The following is a 19,711-nucleotide window of genomic DNA, read 5'->3' on the forward strand; positions in this document are numbered from 1 at the left end:
CGATATCTCACCGGTTCCCAGGGAGGAGGCACAAGGGGAAGGGGGGTGTAAAGCCTTGGAGGAAGCTTCCTTCCTCACTTGTAAACAGCCCCTGGAAACCCAGGAACCGGAAACAAAATCTCTTGCCCCTGAAAGTCTGCCTCCTAAGGAGCAGAGGGGGGGTAGGAGAAACAAAAGACCCAAACAGACTCAGTTTGAGGAGGAGGTACAGATCTTCCAATTTGAGGGAGAGGGATCCTCAGAGGATCCTGGGAAAATGATCTTCTCCTTCAGAGAGGGGGGAACTCCTCCCAAAGAAAAATGGGTCCCAAGGGATGCAAATCCAGACTGGGGAGAGGTGGAGACTGAGCTACCGCCGCCCACCATCTCATCCCAGAACCAACAGCAAGAAAATCCCCTGGTTCAAACCCATCCTGGTGACTGCCTCCAAAAAGGGGGGGGGGGCGGCCCAGAACCAGAGCCAGGGGAACCCACAATGGCTCTGATCTCCAGTTGCCAAATTTTTCTTTCAGATTCCCAAGGCTCTCCACAGAATTCTGCCCAAATTTCTTCTCTTGCAATGTCCAAAACCAGAAAATTAGCCCACCAGTTGTCCAAAAATGTACATTATCTGTGCCCCCTTGAGGAGAAGGAGGGAAGATATTATGCCCCGGTACAAGTACAGGGGCAGGGTACAATTTTGGCACTGGTGGACACTGGATCTCAAGCTACCCTTCTGTCCAGAAGGGCCTTTGATGAACTGAATGCAGGAAGGGGAGAGAATTATCGTATTCCTCTCACCTCTCTTCCTGGACAACTCCAGAACTTCGACGGGAAGGAAATTCCTGTTGAGGGGACGGCAGATTTGGACATAAAAATTGGGCGACATAAGTTGAAACACCCGGTCATAGTTGTGACCCCAGAGGGCACCCCTTGTTTACTAGGGAATGACCTCCTGAGAAGGTTGTCACCCCTAATAGATTGCGTAAACAAGGTCCTCTGGACCCAGACTAGCCGACCAATAAAATTAAAACAGAGTGTCAACCATGTTAGTCTAAACGGCACCTGCCACATGGTTGAACAAAAATCTGACCAAGTAGAATTTCACTTCCAGAATAGCCAAATTCCAGACGTGACAGTAATAGCAGTAGGACAACAGACTGGTGATGGGGGGTCCTCTCTATTTCTGAAAATCAACCTCCCTTCCAGTCTAAAGTGGTACTCCACGCTGGAAGGAAACACCCTGAAATTCTATACTAATCCACAATCAGAAACTCCCACTCCTATAGTCCAGAAAGATGTGAAATCAGCTCAGAGCCTGGCTGATATTCAGCAAATTGGAGAGCAGTTGTTCATCCCTGTTCAGTTAAATGATGGGAAGGACTCTGTTCTCGCTCGAGTGTGTGTGAACAACGGTAAGAGCTTCATCAGCGAAGCCATGTTCCGCCAACTCCCAAAAGATCCAGCCATTCCCACATTCAAACTGATAGACAAATGGGAAATGGACCTGGAAGCACCTAATTCCAAACATCTCCTGCCAAGCAGGTGTATGCTCAAAATCTCCATTGGCAACAAGAGCATAGTCCACAATTGTTGGGTCGTGCGAGACGTCCCTGCCGCCTTTTACTTAGGCAGTGACATTCTCAATCGCTTTGCCATTAGTTTGGACCTAATAAACTTCAAAGCTTGGTCCCGATTAGCGGATAATCCCATGGGCTTTGATGATCCAGAAAAAGCATTTAGGTCAGCTCAATTGCTACCTTATGCAGTTGAAATTCAGATTAAAGAGGAAGTCACCATCCCAGAAAGGACCCGACAATTCTCCCTGGAAGTGAAAGTTAAAAGAGGACAATATTTGCAAAACCCTGATGCTTACATACATCTAAATGCTTCTCTCCAACAGCAAGGGTTGGGGGTAAACCCAACTCCATTAGTCAACATAGAACATGACACCATTCCAATAGAGGTGGATAACAGCGACTTAAAGAGTATTACTCTAGCCGCAGGCACCATTATTGGAATGGCGGTTGATGACCGACATTTCTCCATTGATCTTGGAAATGAACTGTTAGGGCCAATCCCCAAGGACTGCTTTGACAGTGACAGTGACGACAATACAACACCAGACAGGATTTTTACCCGGCATGGGGGGAACTTCCTGGTGTACACTTCCTGCCCTTATGATAAGGAGGATGTGACTTGTGACTTCAGAAGGGATGAGGTGATTTTCCAGGTCCATGAGGGCTGCCTTTCCCACCTGAAGCCTCCAGTCCAAATCAGCACTCTGACCAGGGACTTCTCCACCCAGCTGGAGGAGGCCGCAGAGATAGCCAAACCAGAAGTCTTTCCAGGCTTCAGGCAGATGGTGGAAGAGAGAGTCAACCTAGCTGACGCCTGTGTGACTCTGGAACAAAAGCAAAAGTTGAAACAAGTTTTCTTGGATTTCCAAGATCTCTTTGCGGTAGACTCATATGACTGTGGCCGCACCGACATCCACACAACAACAATCCCCACGGACCCTGGCATGACTCCTGTGTTTGTGAAGCAATATCGCTTGCCTCTCGCATCAATGGAGTCCCTTACTGAAATAATTAAGAACCTTGAGTCCCGGGGAATAATCCGTCCAGTCCACAGCACCTTCAATAATCCGGTGCTGGGAATATTGAAGCCAAACGGCCAGTGGAGACTCTGTGCTGACCTCAGGGAGCTCAACAAACGGGTCCATACTTCCCGATGGCCTCTGCCCTACATTGACCAAGGGCTGGCCCAGATCCAGGGGTCACAGGTATTCACAGCAATAGACCTGACCAATGGATACTGGACCGTGCCTGTCAGTAGGGAGGACCAATACAAGCTGGCTTTTACCTTTGGGGGCCAGCAGTATACATGGACCCGGACTCCCTTCGGATACCTCAACTCCGGCAATGAATTCAACATTTTCCTACATAAGGCCATGCCCGACCTGGGTGCGAGGGGTAACCTGGCTTATGTAGATGATGTCCTTATCAAAAGTTCATCTGTGGAGGAACACATAGCGGAGATCCGTTATGTTCTGACCCAGTTGAGGGCCGCCGGAGCAAAACTTTCCTTTCAGAAAGCACAGTGGTGTAGAACCCGTGTTAATTTCTTGGGGCATGAGATTACTCCTCAGGGTCTCTGTCCCCAGGAAAAGAAAGTGGAAGCACTTCAGAAACTGAAAGACCCCACAACTCTGCGGGAACTAAGGAGCCTCCTTGGACTGACTAATTACAGCAGAAAGTTCATTGAGGGCTACGCAGAGATCACCAGACCCCTGATTATCCTCCTGAAGGGGGGGGTCAAGTGGGAATGGGGTCCAGAACAAGCCGAGGCAGTAAGACAACTCAAGAGAAGCCTCTCACAAGCGCCTTGCCTAGCTTACCCTGTCAGAAACAAGGAGTTCTTCCTGGAGACAGGGTTCTCTAATACGTGCTTGACGGCAGTATTATACCAAGAGCATGACAAGGTCAATAAAGTAATCTCCTATGCGAGCAAAACTTTATCCTCTGTGGAGGAAAAATTCAACGATTGTGAGAAGGCACTCCTGGCAACGGTGTGGGCATTGAAGAATTACCGCCCGTTTATCCAGGGGGAACACATCATAGTGGAGACTCCACACCAGCCTCTGCAATATCTCCAAAGTGACAGAATCCGGGACGGAAATGTGAGTAATTCCCGAATTACTTCCTGGATTCTGTCAATGCAAGGCTTTCCTGTGGAGGTCAGATATGGCCAAAACAAGAAGAGTCCCCTCGCGCAAGGTCTGGCTGACTTGCATGATTGTGCCAGAGAAAACTGTCTCGAGGACGAAAGTCTAAAAATCAAGGACAACATGGAGGCATACCTTAATTCCCCACACAAAGTCTTTGAAGAGGACAAGTGTGAGGGAATGCCCACTGTCTATGTGGATGGATGCTCGTACCATGTTGACAACAACGGGGAGAAAGAACTGGTGGCCGGCGTAGGGAATGTATGGGTGAATGAGTCCCCAGAACCCTCCGCTGGATACAAAATTGGTCCCCGAAGTAGTCAGGTGGCAGAATTGATGGCTGTGCATCAAGCCATCCTCACTGCTGTCCAGCATCAACTCCGCGAACTGGTCATAATCACAGATTCGGATTATGTACGGAACGGGTTCGTGGAGCACCTGGTTAATTGGAAAACCAGAGGCATGTTATGTGCTAATAACAAACCCTTGAAACATCGGAATTTGATTCAAAACATTGATGATCTGGTCACCTCAAATGAGATGACCATCTATTGGAAAAAGATCAAGGGTCATTCCAAAGTAGAGGGACCAGACAAAACTGGAAATGACTTAGCTGATCAGCTGGCCAAAACCGGGGCCATCCAAGGGGATCTAATTGAGATTGAGTCCCTGTTGGGGGAAATCCAGGTCACTGCTATCACTAGGTCCCAGACAAATGCTCACAACGACCTTTCAATTGCACAATGGAGTAAGGAGACCCCTGATGCTGATTTGATTACCGCTCAGAAGGGGGATCCAATTATTGGTAAGTTTTACCAGCACCTTGAGGACCCTGAGAACTTTCCCCTGACGGATACCGATTACATTGGGAAAGAGGACCTAAGGGTGTTGATGAAATGTCCAAAAATGTTCTGGATCCAAGACGGTTTGTTGGTAAGGAAATCCAAAGCTGGCCACGATCAGTGGGTGGTTCCTACCTCCTTCCGAAGCCTGATGTTAAGTCACGCCCATGATGCGGCCACCGACGGTCATAGGGGGTTTCACACAACATTGGAAATCTTAAGAGAGGTTGCATACTGGCCACACATGGGGCAGGACCTTGACCAATACTTGAAGGGGTGTCTTGTGTGTGCACAATTTCAGCCATCATCCCTCACGCACCGCGCGCCTCTCCAAAAGCGGGGGATGACACTGCCATGGTCAGATTTACAAATCGACTTTGTAGGCCCTGTGATTCGCTCTGCTAGGGGGAATAAGTACATGTTGACTGTGACATGCTTGTTTACCAAGTGGGTGGAATGTCTCCCAGCCCCAAATTGCAAGGCAGAAACGGCAGCTGCCTTGATGATTAACCACATCTTTTCCCGTTTTGGTCTACCTCAAAGGATTGAGTCAGACAGAGGTAGCCACTTCACCAGTGAAGTAATGACAAAGATGTAGGAGATACTGGGGGTCAAAAGGAAGTTGCATATTGCTTATAGACCAGCTTCTTCTGGGGCAGTAGAGAGATATAACCGAACCATTGTGAGCATATAAAAGAAGTTTGTGGCAGATTCTGGGCCAAGTTGGGACATCCGATTACCTCTGGTCCTAATGGCCATCAGATCTACCCCTTCATCTGCAACCAAAATGTCACCATTTGAGTTGATGACTGGACGCAAGATGGTGCTTCCTCAGCATTTGCTCTACAGGACCCAAGAGCAGACACTGATAAATGCCTCCACAACTCATGAGTATGTGGAGAATTTAAGGAAACACCTTCAACATGCTTTTGCTTATGCTCAGCGGAATCTAGAAAGATCAGCTGATAGCATGAAGACCCACTATGACCTGAAGACTTCCAGGAAGGAATATCAGATGGGGGCCCGGGTCTTTCTATACAACTTCCAAAGAAACCAGGCAAAACAGCGGAAATTCTTGCCTACATGGAAGGGACCCTTTGAGATCATCGACAAGATCTCCCCTGTGGCCTACAAAATCCACATCCCCAAAGGTCCTTTGGCAGCGGGGGAAGACAAGTGGGTCCACATAAACCAGTTGAAATGTTGCCATCCCAGGCACACTCTGCAACAACTGGAGGAATCCACTGGAATCCTAGCGGGTACTGTCTCAGACTAATTCAGTTCCAACCATAAAACATACCACATCTAGTCTCTAAAATATTGTGATTTGCATGAAACTGTCTCTTAGTTATACTGTTTTTTTTTCAAAATAAGAATGTAATGTTTCGTTATGATGAAATGCATATGCTGCCCCACTATCTCAACAGTGGTGGAAAATGTCTATGAATAGGTATTGCCGCTCTTCCTTTGTCGTCCTAGGAGAAAGAAAACCTGGAGACGGGCCAAGGAGGTCGATCCGGAGACCGGGAGCAGAGACGCAACGGGCCCGGGGTACCGCCCAATCTTCCCATCAGGACCGGCGAGGAGAACCGATCGATCAGTACCGGATGGAGGAAAAGATGCTGAACTGTGCCATCTATTGGAAGAAGATGAGGAAACATCCCAGGTCTTGCGAGTCCCATTAGTGAAATAGAATGGCCATCGCAAGAGGGGGGCTTGTGGGATGTATTTACCCATGCATCCGAGCCCTACCTCAAAACTGTGCAGTACTGACATGGAAAACATCATGATGGCCAGAGCTTCCCAGAAAATGCACAGGGAAATGCATGAAGAATAGGCTGCCACTCATTTTTGCCGATGTTATGGGCACAGAAGGACGCTGCCTAAAACCACCATTGGACTACCCACACAGTAGTCTGAAACCATTGGGAGTGGCAATGCTGATTGCCAAAAGCAAACCCATAACTGTTGGGAATTCATTTTCTTAAATCCCAAAAAGGGGTGCAGTACCAGTACTCACCACTATACAAAAGCCGGCGTTTTAAAACCACCAGATTTTGTAGAAAACTGAATAAATGAACCCAAAACATGCCAAAGAAAGACATTTTAAGAGGTGGATCCAATGTAAAGTTATATTCTGAAGTGACTTGAAGGTTTATAACAAGACTGGCTGAGCTGTGGATTTCAGCAGTTTAAGTAAATTTGGACTGAAAGACACTACAAATCTAAATGTTTAAAAGAAATGAGTGACCTACTTTGAGTGTCACATAGGTTGCAATTGTTTAAATGTCATAGTTTTAAACTTAGAATCAGTATTCTAGCTGCATATGTACACATTGTCTTGACTTAAACTGGGTAACAAAAAGTGACATTTTATCTGAAACCTGGCTTAAGGAACTGAATTCTGCCTGGCAACTACCCCCCATCAGGAGTGAAACTTGAGTCACAGCTGTGTTCCCAGGCCTATCTGCCTTTTGCTGGCCACACTAAGGATATGCCATCTCTCTGATAATTGAATTAAGGGGAGCCCCCACAGAATACAGGCGCTCTGAACAAAGCCCTGTCCTGACCCAGGCAGATGGTTTATTGCAGATGTCGTAAATGTAGCTTCCTCCTGGAAGGACAAAGGAGGGGCACTGCCTGTGAGAGCAAGCTGGCTTGGCAGAACTGGAAAAACCAGAAATTCAACCTTGTGCTCGGGGGAAACCACACCCCTTTGGGGCCAGAACATAACTCTAAAAAGATGAATAACTCATAGTACGGACTTGTGAAAATTATTTAAATGATACCATAATTCTTGTGATTTTTCTGCCCACATTTTAAGAGGTTTTTAGAACCGGTGGCATGTTCAGGGGGGTTTTAGCGGAAAAGAGGATATTACTCAAAATGTGTGCATGTGAAAAATCTGACACTTCATCAACTAATGTCCATACTCCTTGCGCACATGTGTGTAAATTTGGGGTAATGTCCGGTATTGCAAACCAGCTAAAAAGTGCAAAATATTGCCATTTCTGAATGCAAGCCCCCAGGAAGAGCAGAGTTTGAACAGGGTATACCTCCTGTAATGCATGATGGGTGCATATGATTTTAAAACAATATGTACCTCTGCAAATATGTATTTGGTTCAAATCTAGATTTGTGTGCAAGTTGACAGGAGGAGTGGACTTTCTGCAGGCTGTAAAATGACATCACTCTGACACAACTTAGCTCCCCCAATCAGGGGAGAAATGAAAGCTTGGCCAATGATAAGTGGAGAGGGGCTGGCTAGTGATGCTGCTCACACACACCCATTTTAAAAACACATAAAAGCAGAGAGACAGGACAGATAGGGACCTTCAAATCCATTTGCAGCTGGAAGCTCTGCCAAAATTCCATACTTTACCTCCATCAACCTTCAGAGACCCAGACCAGACCAGCAGAGTAGAGCTGACCTGTTAGCAGAACCAGAGAGAGCTGACCCAGATCACTGTGAAGTGCAGAGACCAGAGTCCAGTCTAAAACCTGACCAGATCCGTGGCGAGGCCCATTTCACTCAAGAATATAGTGTGAGTACCTAGAAAACTGTGCAGAACCAATCTCTTAGTTAAAATAATATAATTCAATCCTATTTTAATCTAAGTAGAACTGTCTCCTAACTGTCACCTGTCATTTGTAAAGCTGTCACTTGTCATTTTCTAGTTGCAAGCTGCGCTTGTCTTTTTGAACTTTAAAATTTCAAATCTGAAAAACGACCTTTATTTAATCGCTCATATCTCCGTGACCGTTTGTGCTAGAGACTTGCAGTAACTTTCATCTGGAAGCTGAGATCCTAGGCTTTCATAGGACCCCAAAACGATATTGATAGCCCTTGGAGTTCTTCTGTAATCGCGCCAGACGCATTCGCGAATTTTGCCGCGATTTGCAAATTTCTCCACGTGTGAAAACAGAAGCTTCTCGCTTTCATTTGCCAAAAATTCGTTTAACCTACCAATTACTCCTAGATCCTTGCTAAAGTGAGCCTGGACTAATATTAACTTGATTTCACTCACCCTGAACCTCTAGAGGGAATTAAAAGCATTTTAACATATTTTCACTCCATTGCCAGCACATATCAAAGCATTTTGCCTGTGTTTTAAACTTCTGTAGTCTAAGTTGCTGGGTGAACTGAATTACATTTGAATTGCATTTCTGAGAACTGTGTGCCTTCCTTCCATTTCCCTGCATTGCATAAAAGGGGGGGGGTGAATTGTCCAAGAAAGTGATTACATTGTTTTTTGCTGAAATCCTATCAAGTTATTTTCTGTACTGCATTTCATTCCACATTGCATCCATTTGAAACCATAAAAGTATTGTTGCTATCTTATCCATTTCATGTCAACTCCTTAGTGATTATCAAGAAGTGTGCTAGTGCCAGATTCTCCGTGGTAATCTTTATCATATCAGATTAAGTGTGCTATTCAATTATTAATTTATTCTAAAGTGTGATATATATACCTATTGTTTAAACTATCAATTAAACCTTTTAACTTGCAAAACAGAACTACTTCTTGGCTCAGTGGGGTCAGGAGGATTCCAAGAGAGGGGTGTTATATAGGGGTAGTCATCCAGAACGCATGAACTGGACATAAAGATATATCAATAAGGGTTTTCATTCAGTATTATAGACTAGGCGTTGACTTAGCTGTAGTGTTGAATTGAATCCTCTTACAGTCTTGTCTCATCATTGTGAACTAGTCAATTGTTTCAACCTGTGAAGTCCATATCAATACAGTGACCTGATGACACACATTCCTAACCACGTCACTCAGACAGCTTTCTCCTTCACTTCTCTCTCGTCTTCTAAACACAAGTTCACCAGTACCAAGCGGGAAGATGTGTTTCACCCACAAGTCTCTGTATGATCGACATGCTGCAATAATGTACATGAAATCGCTCCTCAGCAGAGGCCATATACTCTGTAAACTTAATGCTTTCATCTTGAATCAATTCCATTCAACTGTGCCATGCAGCCTTTAAGATGGTGCTGTACAGATGTAAGCATGGTCTTCTAGCAACTCCCATTGCCTCCAATGCCAGTGCATGGCATTCTATGCAACCCTTCAAACAAAAGCCCAGCGAGGTCCCCTTTGTTCTTGCCAATAGTTTCCTTTTCCCTATCAATATGATTTCTTTGCTCTCATTAATTCCTTAGCACAGCTGTACCTGCTCCTGAGGCACTGTAAACAGCGAATAAAGGGCCCACATGATTGGATACATTAAGCTAAGCTTCAGATGAGGCTCTCCAGCACACAAAATACAAAGCATCATGCTACTTACCTATATCCATCAATAAAGCTGGCGTTAATATAGTCAGAACCTTCCACTCCTCGGATTGGCTGTAAGCACACCCTCGTGGATTCATATGGCATAATGTTAACAAGGCGATTTTTAAATTTATTACAAGGAAGATTGGCACTAATGAATCTTGAAGTGTGAGCTTTAGAGCTGGCAAGACGCTAGAAAATAGAAAGAAAAAAACAGCCCATTTCAATACAAATATCAAATAAATTATGAACCATTTACTAACAATTCAATTCTCTCTCTCTCTCTCTCTCTCTCTCTCTCTCTCTCTCTCTCTCTCTCTCTCTCTCTCTCTCTCTCTATATATATATATATATATATATATATATATATATATATATTTAATATCTGACATTTAAATTCCCACAACCTGCACACACAAACATCACGTGGTCAATGCTTTTATGCCTTTCAATTTCACTCCCATGCAATTACCACCATTTTGCAAATGTGTCCTTGCAGTTACAGGCTGTCCAGTTGTGCATGATCAATAATGCATGGATGCAAACGACACAAGAGGTCATCTTTCAAATTTGGACTTGCACCTTTACCAGGGAAGGGCAAGCAGCAGGCGGGAGCTCCATTTTGAGTTTGTCTTGTGCAGGGGTGTATTATGCCCCACAGAAATGGAGACGAGGGGATGGTTTCAGTGCGGAAGGTCCGATAGAGAGGCATTGCAAGAGTCAGATGGTGGGCAGATAGGCACGCGGGCGGGCATGAGCAGCATAGAATAAAGGGGAGTGGCACAGAGAGCCAATAGCTGAGCTGAAAGGGAGCAAGGGTTGTACAGCACACAGGTGCTGGTATCAAATGATGGAGGTATTAGAGGCAAAAGACAGAAAATAATGCAAAGGTAACAACACAGTGGGGAGGGAAAGCAGCGCCCTCAAACATGATAAGTGGCCATGGACCTTGTATATATGAGACTGTTAAAGCAAGCATTCAGATAGCATTGTCTTGAAACAAACTCTGCATGCACTCCCTGTAAATGTTCTCCACCTCCATGTGCACTACAATAAGCATTTTCCAAGCAACATCTGTGACCCCAGCTTATGAACTTTCTTTCGACGCCACAATATCTATCATTTCCGGCTTCCATGGGCTACTTTGAAAAGTGCCACTTTTTTAAAGAAACTACGTGCATATCCTACTAACTACCGAACTCATGGGTTGGGGGTCGCATACACTATAGAAACAATGACAAGTGTCAGCATGCAATTGGGAAGGGTGGAAATATATGAGAGCAGTTTATTTTTGTTTGTAGGGGGAGGGGGCACATTATAATGCTCCCAATGCATCAGGACACTACTTCAAGGCAACACAGGGGAAAAGAAATGGCTTCCAAAGTCAGGCAAAGCGAAATCCAAATGGAGGATAAAAATAACCAGGTGGAGTGTGTAAAGCCAATTCCATGTTATACATGTGGGTTTGCTTCTTGAGGAACCCCCAAAAAGCAATGTAGAATTAGAATATGCTGTGAGAGACACATACATACAGATAATGGGCCTCATTACAAGGTTGGCGGTCCGGTAACAATGCTACCAGTAAGCTTGCTGGTACCGTTGTTACCGGACCGGCAAACTACGAGTTCTGCGAGCGGGTGCCTTTCAGCCCGGCAGGTCTGACCTGCCGGGCGGAATGGCACCCGCTCGCAGACCATGTCGGATGCACCGGCATCATTCACGAATGGTGCCGGTGCATCCGGCTTCGCCATTCCCATTGAGTCCCAAGGGATTCAAATGGGGACTGATATTTACCGGTGCACCGGAATGGGTAATTACTGGGTCCACCGGGGCTGTAATGTCCCGGTAATTGGCCATTCCTGGTTGCTGGTAAATTCATGACTCAGGCGGTAGCCGTGCCGGTAATTACCAGCACGAATACCGCCAAAGTCGTTATGAGGCCCAACGGAAATTTAAACGGCGAGGCAAGAGAAACACATTGGATTCCAATATGCGCAGGTGCTTCAAGAGTTCCTATATTGTGAACCTGCTTGAAGTGCTTGGTTTTCAGGTGTTTCGAGAATTTTTATGTGGTCTCTTCTGGATCTTTGAGTGAAGAGAATACTGTTCCCAGATATGCATTTATTTGAAAGGCTGTACGTGGATAGGGATAAAAGCAGAAAAAAAAATCAAAAAACAGAAGAACCACCGAAGGTAAAACCAATGTTTCATGCACAAAATGGAGGTTGAAGGAAAGGAAGAGGCCCAAAACTGCAATAAGAGGGTGTGAGCAGGGATTTGAGAACCTTAACTGCATTGCGATTGATGAAGAGGCAGTGGATGACAACTGGGCAGCAGGTGGAGGTATATGAGTGGCAATTGCCAGAATTGGGACCAAACCAATAAAGATCGGGGAATTGTTTCCAAAGTCCTTTTGGGACCAAATAAAGCGGAGATGACTTGTATAGACAGATGATTATAGTGTAAATTCAGGAGAATGAAGATTAACGGTGAGGTCAGACATCTTGTGCTCAGTACCAGCAAGTAGACTGAGTGCTCAGTACCAGCAAGTAGACTGAGTGCGTGCAATGGGTTCAGTGCCGAATGAGAAGTCCTGGAAGGTGACTTCAGGAATGGACGAGGTGGAAAGACAGACTGATGAACCAGGTATATTTTAGTTGAGGCTGGCATAGATGGGATCTGCGTACCCTGTCCCTCTATATGGTGGTGGCAGCAGGCAGGACTTTTTTGCAGGGTCCACGTTCACATCAGCTATTATACTTGATTTAATGGATGAGCATTGTCGAGTAAATTTGCAGTGATACGATGCCATGAGGCGTGACACACGTGTTGGGATTTGCTTGATCACAAATGAAAACATTATATATAACTCAGTGAAAAGTGTTTGAACGGCCCTCCAGTTTCAACCATACATTAAATGCAATGGCTGGGTAGGCAGGAGGCCGGGTTAAAGCAATGTGTGACTCCTCCCCCAATCAAAAGAAACAGTGATATCACCCCAAGTAAAAATAGAATGCAAATAACCTCTATCAATTCCATTAGTGGAACTAAATTCAGGGTGACTATATAAAGCCAAGAGTGAGTCTGGGTTAGGTATCACAGACGGCTGGAAGGACCTGTGTGGTAATCCACCATGTTTACTTTTTGCAATCCAATTCAATTTTTCGTGCTTGTTTCTCAGTGATACTCCAGAACGTTTATATCCAATGGTTGTCTTTATTCGTAAAGACTATCCTATGTTAGGCCTGTTGCAACAACTATTCTTTGTCCAATACATTTCGGTCTGTATTGACCTTCTTCAGGGACTGTTGTAAAAAGATAAATATTTAGGAAAACCATATATTCAAATCATATATTCCAATTGTATCAAAATTTAATGTAATCACACAAAACATTATTCTAAATAATATCCAACCCAGACTCACTTGTGTCACTATTTTGAACAACCCCATCGTGCAAATGGGGGAGGCATCTGGAGACAGGACCAAATAACTAACATACTTAAAATATTATTCATAAACAAAGAAGAAGAAAAAAGCAGTGCCCACCCACCCCCATTCTAGATATTGACTATATAAAGGCCCCACGCCTTGAGAGAGAGGGCATCATAGACATAAAAAGAAGCCAGGACACCAGCAATGTAGCACCAGAGCAGGTATGTGCTGATCTGCGCGTACCTTGAATTCCAGTTCCATTCCCGTGACGTTCTCTCCTGGCTCGATCTGTGTCAGCTTCTGGATATATGTGTACAAGTTTCTTGCTGGCACTTCGGTATTTCCACACGTCACTGCTTCCATCAGCGCGTCGTGGATAAAGATATACTGGTCCTCTGTCTGAACCATATAATTTCTCTGTGCTCTCATGAGAGTCACATGCCCATATATGTCTACAGTTTTTTCATGCTTTATTCTTTCTAACATGGCGTCTATTACAATGAAGCAGCCAGTCCTGCCGACTCCAGCACTGCAAGGAAGGGAAGAAAGGGAAATATCTAGTCAATCAATCCATCTTTATTTACAAAGAACAAACTATAATAGGGTGGCATTAAAAGAATGCAGCTCTACTGTCAACATAGATTTTACTACAAGCATTGAAAAAGTCATGGGGGGGGTCATTCTGTAGTGAGGGCAGTGAAAAATGAAAACGTAAAAGTGAGTTTGCTCTTCCGTTTTGTGCTTTATCTAATGTTCCTGTTGTTCCAAAGCCATAGGAGGGCAGCAAAGTAGAGTTTGAATCTCTGCTTTTCTTTCCACCTCTGTCGAGGAAGAAGTGCACACAGTTTTACGCCTGACAAACCAAAGGATTCCTACAGACTACACCTTACATTTACACCTGGTGCATTATAAACCCAGGCGCTGCCTTTAAAGTGGAATTTGCATGCAGCGTTGTTGTTCACAAAGCAGAGAGTAAAAGTGAAGAGTAAAGGTGGTTTTGTCTCCATTCACTCTTTACAATTACACTCTGCTTTGTGAGTGCCAACCATTGCATCAGGGGACTCGCAACACATAAGTGTAAACATTGGTGTTCCCCTTCATGCAATTAACATATCATTGGCAATGACCCCCAGTAGGTTCATCGTTTGAGCAGGGCTGGTATATGAGTTTACCATTTTCCAGATATTGCAATCATATAATCAGTTGTTGGCAAGCTGTTGTGAAGTTTGCACCTGGAGCTCATCTTTGTCCCTACTAAGTTTAGGGTTTTGTGAATCCTTGTACCTCACATTGCTTTCCATGGAGAAGCATAGACAGTGATTGGAATATCTCTGAGGCAAGTGCTTGCATTTCCTCAGCTCTCTGCTCCAGTCAACCAGACAACTGGCCATTGTTGGCTGCAGTACCAATCAGGCATAAATAAATAAAAAATATCTCTCCCACAATGGGTTGGAGCACTGGAGACCTTGCCTTTTTGAAAGAAAAACACGGGGTCACCAAATGAATTATTTTATTCCGCCAAAAAAATCACAACACCTCTCAGGAAATGTGGTTTAGGGTGAATTGCGGGCACATAGATGTGAAATCAGTGCTTTGTGGATTCATTTTACACACGCGAGATGAACAATGCATCATTCCTTAAGTATATTTACCATATAATCAGACATGTAGTAACAGTTGCTAAATATTTATGTGCAACAAGTTCAAGAACGCAGAAGCAAAACAAGCAAATACGACACACATTTTATGAGACGCCTACATGAAAGGCCATGACTCCCATAAGTGGTATATTAAGCCCGATATTTCAGACTTAACTTCGACCCCTCACAACCATCACATCCATGCCCCAGAAGTAAAGGAGAGGGTGTTCAGCTCTCTAATGACACTTATGGCCTGGGCTAAACTCACTGAAACGAGCATATCTTACAAACCAAGGATCAATGAAAAGGCCATGACACCTATGGAACCAAAGGTTAGGCCTGGCAATCAAATATCAGGTTTCTTTTAAATGGTAAACACAATAATCAACATGAAAAGCAGACTCAGCACTGTTTCAACCATCGTGCATTAGTCTCTGTGCCGAAGAATCCAGGCTGGCCACAGAAGCTCAGGATTCCATCCTTTTCTCAATGCATTGAAAGTAAGGTGAAGCTCCTTAGCATGTGCACAGCTGGCATCAATCCTTTCGTTTATCCGGTATACATCATTCTCTAAGGTTGCTGTTCAGGCACATCCTCCTCATCTAAAACAACCTGGGGAGAGGAAGCAGTACCTCAAGAAACGAGAATGAGGATGGCCCTTGGATCCTAATAGAGTGACAGATGTTGCATGCATTTCTATCCTCACGTCGAAAACGTGAGGCTGTCCAGGATTGCAACAGCTTTAATGTTAGGAAGAGTGTTCTGAAAAATGAAATGAGGACCAACCCCTGTGCGCAATCAGGTACTTAGTGAGTCAAGCACACAATTCTTCTATCACAGACATATTTGTCAAATATAAGGTTCTTGGGTCAATCTTATGCACTCAAAATGCTCTTGGATTTTGTACAGCACAGCCTGGAACTCTCATATCTGCTATGTGTTATGTTTTTTTGTTCTCATACGGGTATTTCGAAAGAGTATCATACCAAATAATATATATACTTAGTCTAGGCTTTGATAGTTTGTTATGCTTTTTGCTCAGTGAGGCAAGTTCAATATTTCTCATTATGACTACAATCCGCACTGCAAGTGATCATTTGGAATGGATATTTTAACAGCTTAACCAGACCGCTTTCAAATTTAGTACAATAACATAATGTCCTTTTTTAAATTGCTTCTTTTGTCGAGAATAGACACAATTTTGTCTCTCAAAATGTCATACCTCTTTGGAAAGAGTTACACTTAGATTAAAACCAATCACCCATTTCTTCTATGAGCCTCAATGAAATGTTTCATTTAGAGACACACAGAGGGAGACAGCAGGCAAAATGAAGAGTGCGCGCGAGAGAGAGCGAGAGAGACAAAAGAGAGATATACAACGAGGGAGAGACAGCGATGCACACTCGAAGATAGAGTGAGAAGGTGAGGGAGAGAGACAGAGAGGGAGAGGGAGCACACACACAGAGCACAGAGTGTGAGAGACATAGAGCTGGGGAGAGGGAGTACATGAAAGGTAGTAAGAGGAAGATGCAGGGTTATAGAGAAAATGTAAAAAACACACACACACACACACAGAGTGCACATACATTTAGCAGACTGCACTGATACTGAGAGGGAGAGGTAACAGTACAATAACCGTAGAAGAGGTAGAGAGAGGATGAGCATCAGAACACACTACAGAGAGAGAGAGAGACACGGAGAGACAGAGAGGATACTGTACAGCAAGTACACTTTAATATCTCAGACAAAAATACACAGGACCCGATTCATGTTTGCACGTTTCATGTTTGCACCTTTCAAAGTGACTTTGCACTTGTGAAAAGTGACTTTGCACTGCCTGAACAAACCCTGATTCATGGAACTGTGCAAAGTGTATTTTTGCAGTGCAAAGTCGGTGCAAAGTCAGTACGAAGTCAATTGTACAAAAAATTCCATGAATTAGGACCACAGTGTCAGAGTCACAAAAAAGTATGGCGCAGAATTCAGAGATCAATTTGTTCATCACATCCTACTCCCAGAATGTTCTCTGTGTAGGTCCCCCGACTCATAACCTCCATTCACAAAGAGGGCCGACCTGTGGGCGTAAGTGCCATGTAGCCTGATCCTTCTTGCATATCTAAGTATTGGGTGTGCACCTGAGACCAAGATATGCATTGTGCCCGGACACCCATTTGGGTGAAGGGCTCGGCTGAATGCTACGTCCAGCTGGTTACTGAGTGAGCATTTAAAGTGCCCATGACATGCACTTGTAGTTTCCGTTGAAACCCCTGCTTTGGAGCAATTTTAATATGCTATGATTTTTTTCACCTGCGTGAGCGCTCAGCTTTCAAAAATGCAACACTTCTTTATTTATTGTGTATTGTTTTATAGTTTCAAATGAAAACCTTTACAATTACAAAATATACACACATAATTTAATCAAACAACATACACATACACTATATGTACAAAAACACTAACATAAGTTACATTTTTTCACAATAATGACATCATAATTAATGTATACAGGCAGACTCTAAGACAAGAGGAGAAGGTTAAGAATCCTTAATTTATATACATAGACAAAGAAAAACATAGTCTCAATTAATAATTTTCATCACATAAAATCTAGAAATATAAAACACAATTATTGCATTAATTTTAAATTGTTTAAAACACCCTTGACAGCAATTCTGACAAATGTAGGATGTCCATTTAAACATAACTTCGGAGATTTCACCATCGGAGGCTGGCGAAATTGCAATCACCTTTTTAAAAAGGATCAAGCGACTGTCTGAGAGGGCCTTACAATAAATAATCAAATGTTTAAACGTCTCCAGTACAAATTTCTCCTTACAAAATCTACAAAATGGTGCCTATTCCTTTACAGGATTATGTCTAAAGAACACTTCCTTATTATGGAAAACATTCAATGAAATCCTTATAAAATCATCCTGACTATATCTATTTGGAAATTGATTGAGGAAGGGGGCAAGAACGCCTACTTTTTTAAGGATACCTATGAAACCTCACCACTGTTTCACACTAGTCTAGTTTTAGTAAGGCATGTTTATCCTTTCTGGGGGACTTCTGCAGGTCTAAGATGCTCTTCCCTATTTTATTAAGATGCTCTTCACATTGATCCTTCAATTTTGTAATCAAATTCACATCTGCCAGTTCCATAATAGAATTCAAATCTGCATATAAATGATCAGTCATGGGTAGAGTAATCTTTTGATATTAGTTAAATTGTCTCCACTTTAACTTAGCTTTAAGGGATGAGATCCCAAGTCATAGCGGATTGCTGTCACGGGAACCGCATTCGGGAATCTCAGCATTTTTCGCCAAATATATCCCTTATTTTTTCCAGAAAGTCTAGAACCCATTCTCCCAACAATTTAATGACATAAAGGATTTTCAGAGTCACCTTCCCTTAAAAAAAATCACAACAGTAAATGTTCCTTATTTTTGATTGATACTTCTCATCTGACTGACAAACACAACGTTTTTTGCTTCAGGGTCTTCCATATGTACTTTGTATGAGGTTCCCCAATGATTATGAAGTCTAAATACATAATTGAATTCACTTGACTCATCAGAATTGTATCCAGGAACACTGTTTTTGTTTGGATGTCCCTTCCTCTTTACAGTCTGAAGAACTTTATTTTTTACAGGATTTATAATCAGTGACTTTTTCGAGGCATATGAGGAAAATGCTGTGAGCAGTTTTTGCAGACCAATTACAGAACGGGCAACAAAACAAAAATCATCAGTGTAGGGTAAGAATAAAATACTAAGGAAACCTATTTTGGGAAGGATAAAAGAAGCAGAGCTTAAATATTCACCAACATCTGAAACATATACATGTAGAAGGCAGGGTGCAAGAATGCAACCCTGCCTTAATCCTGTATTGGTGGCAATTTTTGGCAAGACTGACCATTCCTGGTTCAGCCTAGCCTGTATTCCTGAGTTTTCATAAAGGCCTACCATTAAATTAAGTAGACCCTCTGGTATGCCCCACCTGATCAATTTAGTCCACAGCAAATAATGATTCACACACTCAAATGCTGCATACAAATCAACTGTGGCCATTAAAATAGAGTTCTTTTTTTTTTGCCCCACACCCTATGCTGCAGTATTTTACAGCAAATCCATTAACATCGGTGCCCTGACCTTTACGGAAACCAGTTTGCATTTTATTCCGTCTCCCAATTCCACAGGCCTAAGCCTCTAAATGTGTTAAAAGAAGCGAGGCAAAGACCTTACTGCCGGTGTCCAGCATAGTTACCTGTTAGGACCCTCCAGACATGACTGGCTACATAACATTTGGACACCCCACTCCATTCCCCGGATTTCAGCACCTTCACACATGAGATGGTTGCCTGAAATCAGTGAAACATCAATGTGGTCGTAGACGGACCGGTCGTCAACCCTAAAATGCAAAGTTTCTGGGACATTTTCACTGCAATGCGCTGCAACGAATTGCACCGCACCAGGGTGAGACAACAGGTGGGAAGAGACCACAGTAGGTCCCCGTATGCAGCAGTACACCAACTCACGCCTCCCCCCAACATCTCCTCCGGGGTATGTCAGCCAGCCACCCGCACCCGTTCTAGGTGCAGGTTACTTCAGAGTGCAAGGCACATCAAGCAATAAGCAAATCAGAACAGCGACATACAGGATCATTGATTTTCAATAATTAATGAGAGTGTTGTCATGTCTGTCCACAGGACCCATTCGGAGAATGGGTACTTTTTGCCAGTAAGTCTATAATTACTAGGATCACATTTATCTCCTTTTTATGAATTGGAATAACTGAAGCGGTTCA

At 43.7% G+C, this 19,711-nt stretch overlaps 1 protein-coding gene across 22 annotated transcripts in view; it reads right to left on the reverse strand.

The window, feature by feature from the left end:
- PTPRD (protein tyrosine phosphatase receptor type D) overlaps positions 1–19,711 on the reverse strand; it is a 4,803,934-nt gene that overhangs the window by 79,142 nt on the left and 4,705,081 nt on the right. For all 22 annotated transcript variants that reach the window (XM_069625937.1, XM_069625939.1, XM_069625938.1 and 19 more), the window contains 2 exons: positions 13,508–13,793; positions 9,844–10,022 (listed from right to left, as the gene is read on the reverse strand). In XM_069625937.1, coding sequence (XP_069482038.1) covers positions 9,844–10,022; positions 13,508–13,793 — 465 coding nt within the window. The remainder of the gene's footprint in view (positions 1–9,843; positions 10,023–13,507; positions 13,794–19,711) is intronic.

The sequence above is a fragment of the Ambystoma mexicanum genome, chromosome 6p (genome assembly GCF_040938575.1).
Source record: "Ambystoma mexicanum isolate Mex_15411 chromosome 6p, UKY_AmexF1_1, whole genome shotgun sequence".
Classification (NCBI taxonomy): domain Eukaryota; kingdom Metazoa; phylum Chordata; class Amphibia; order Caudata; family Ambystomatidae; genus Ambystoma; species Ambystoma mexicanum.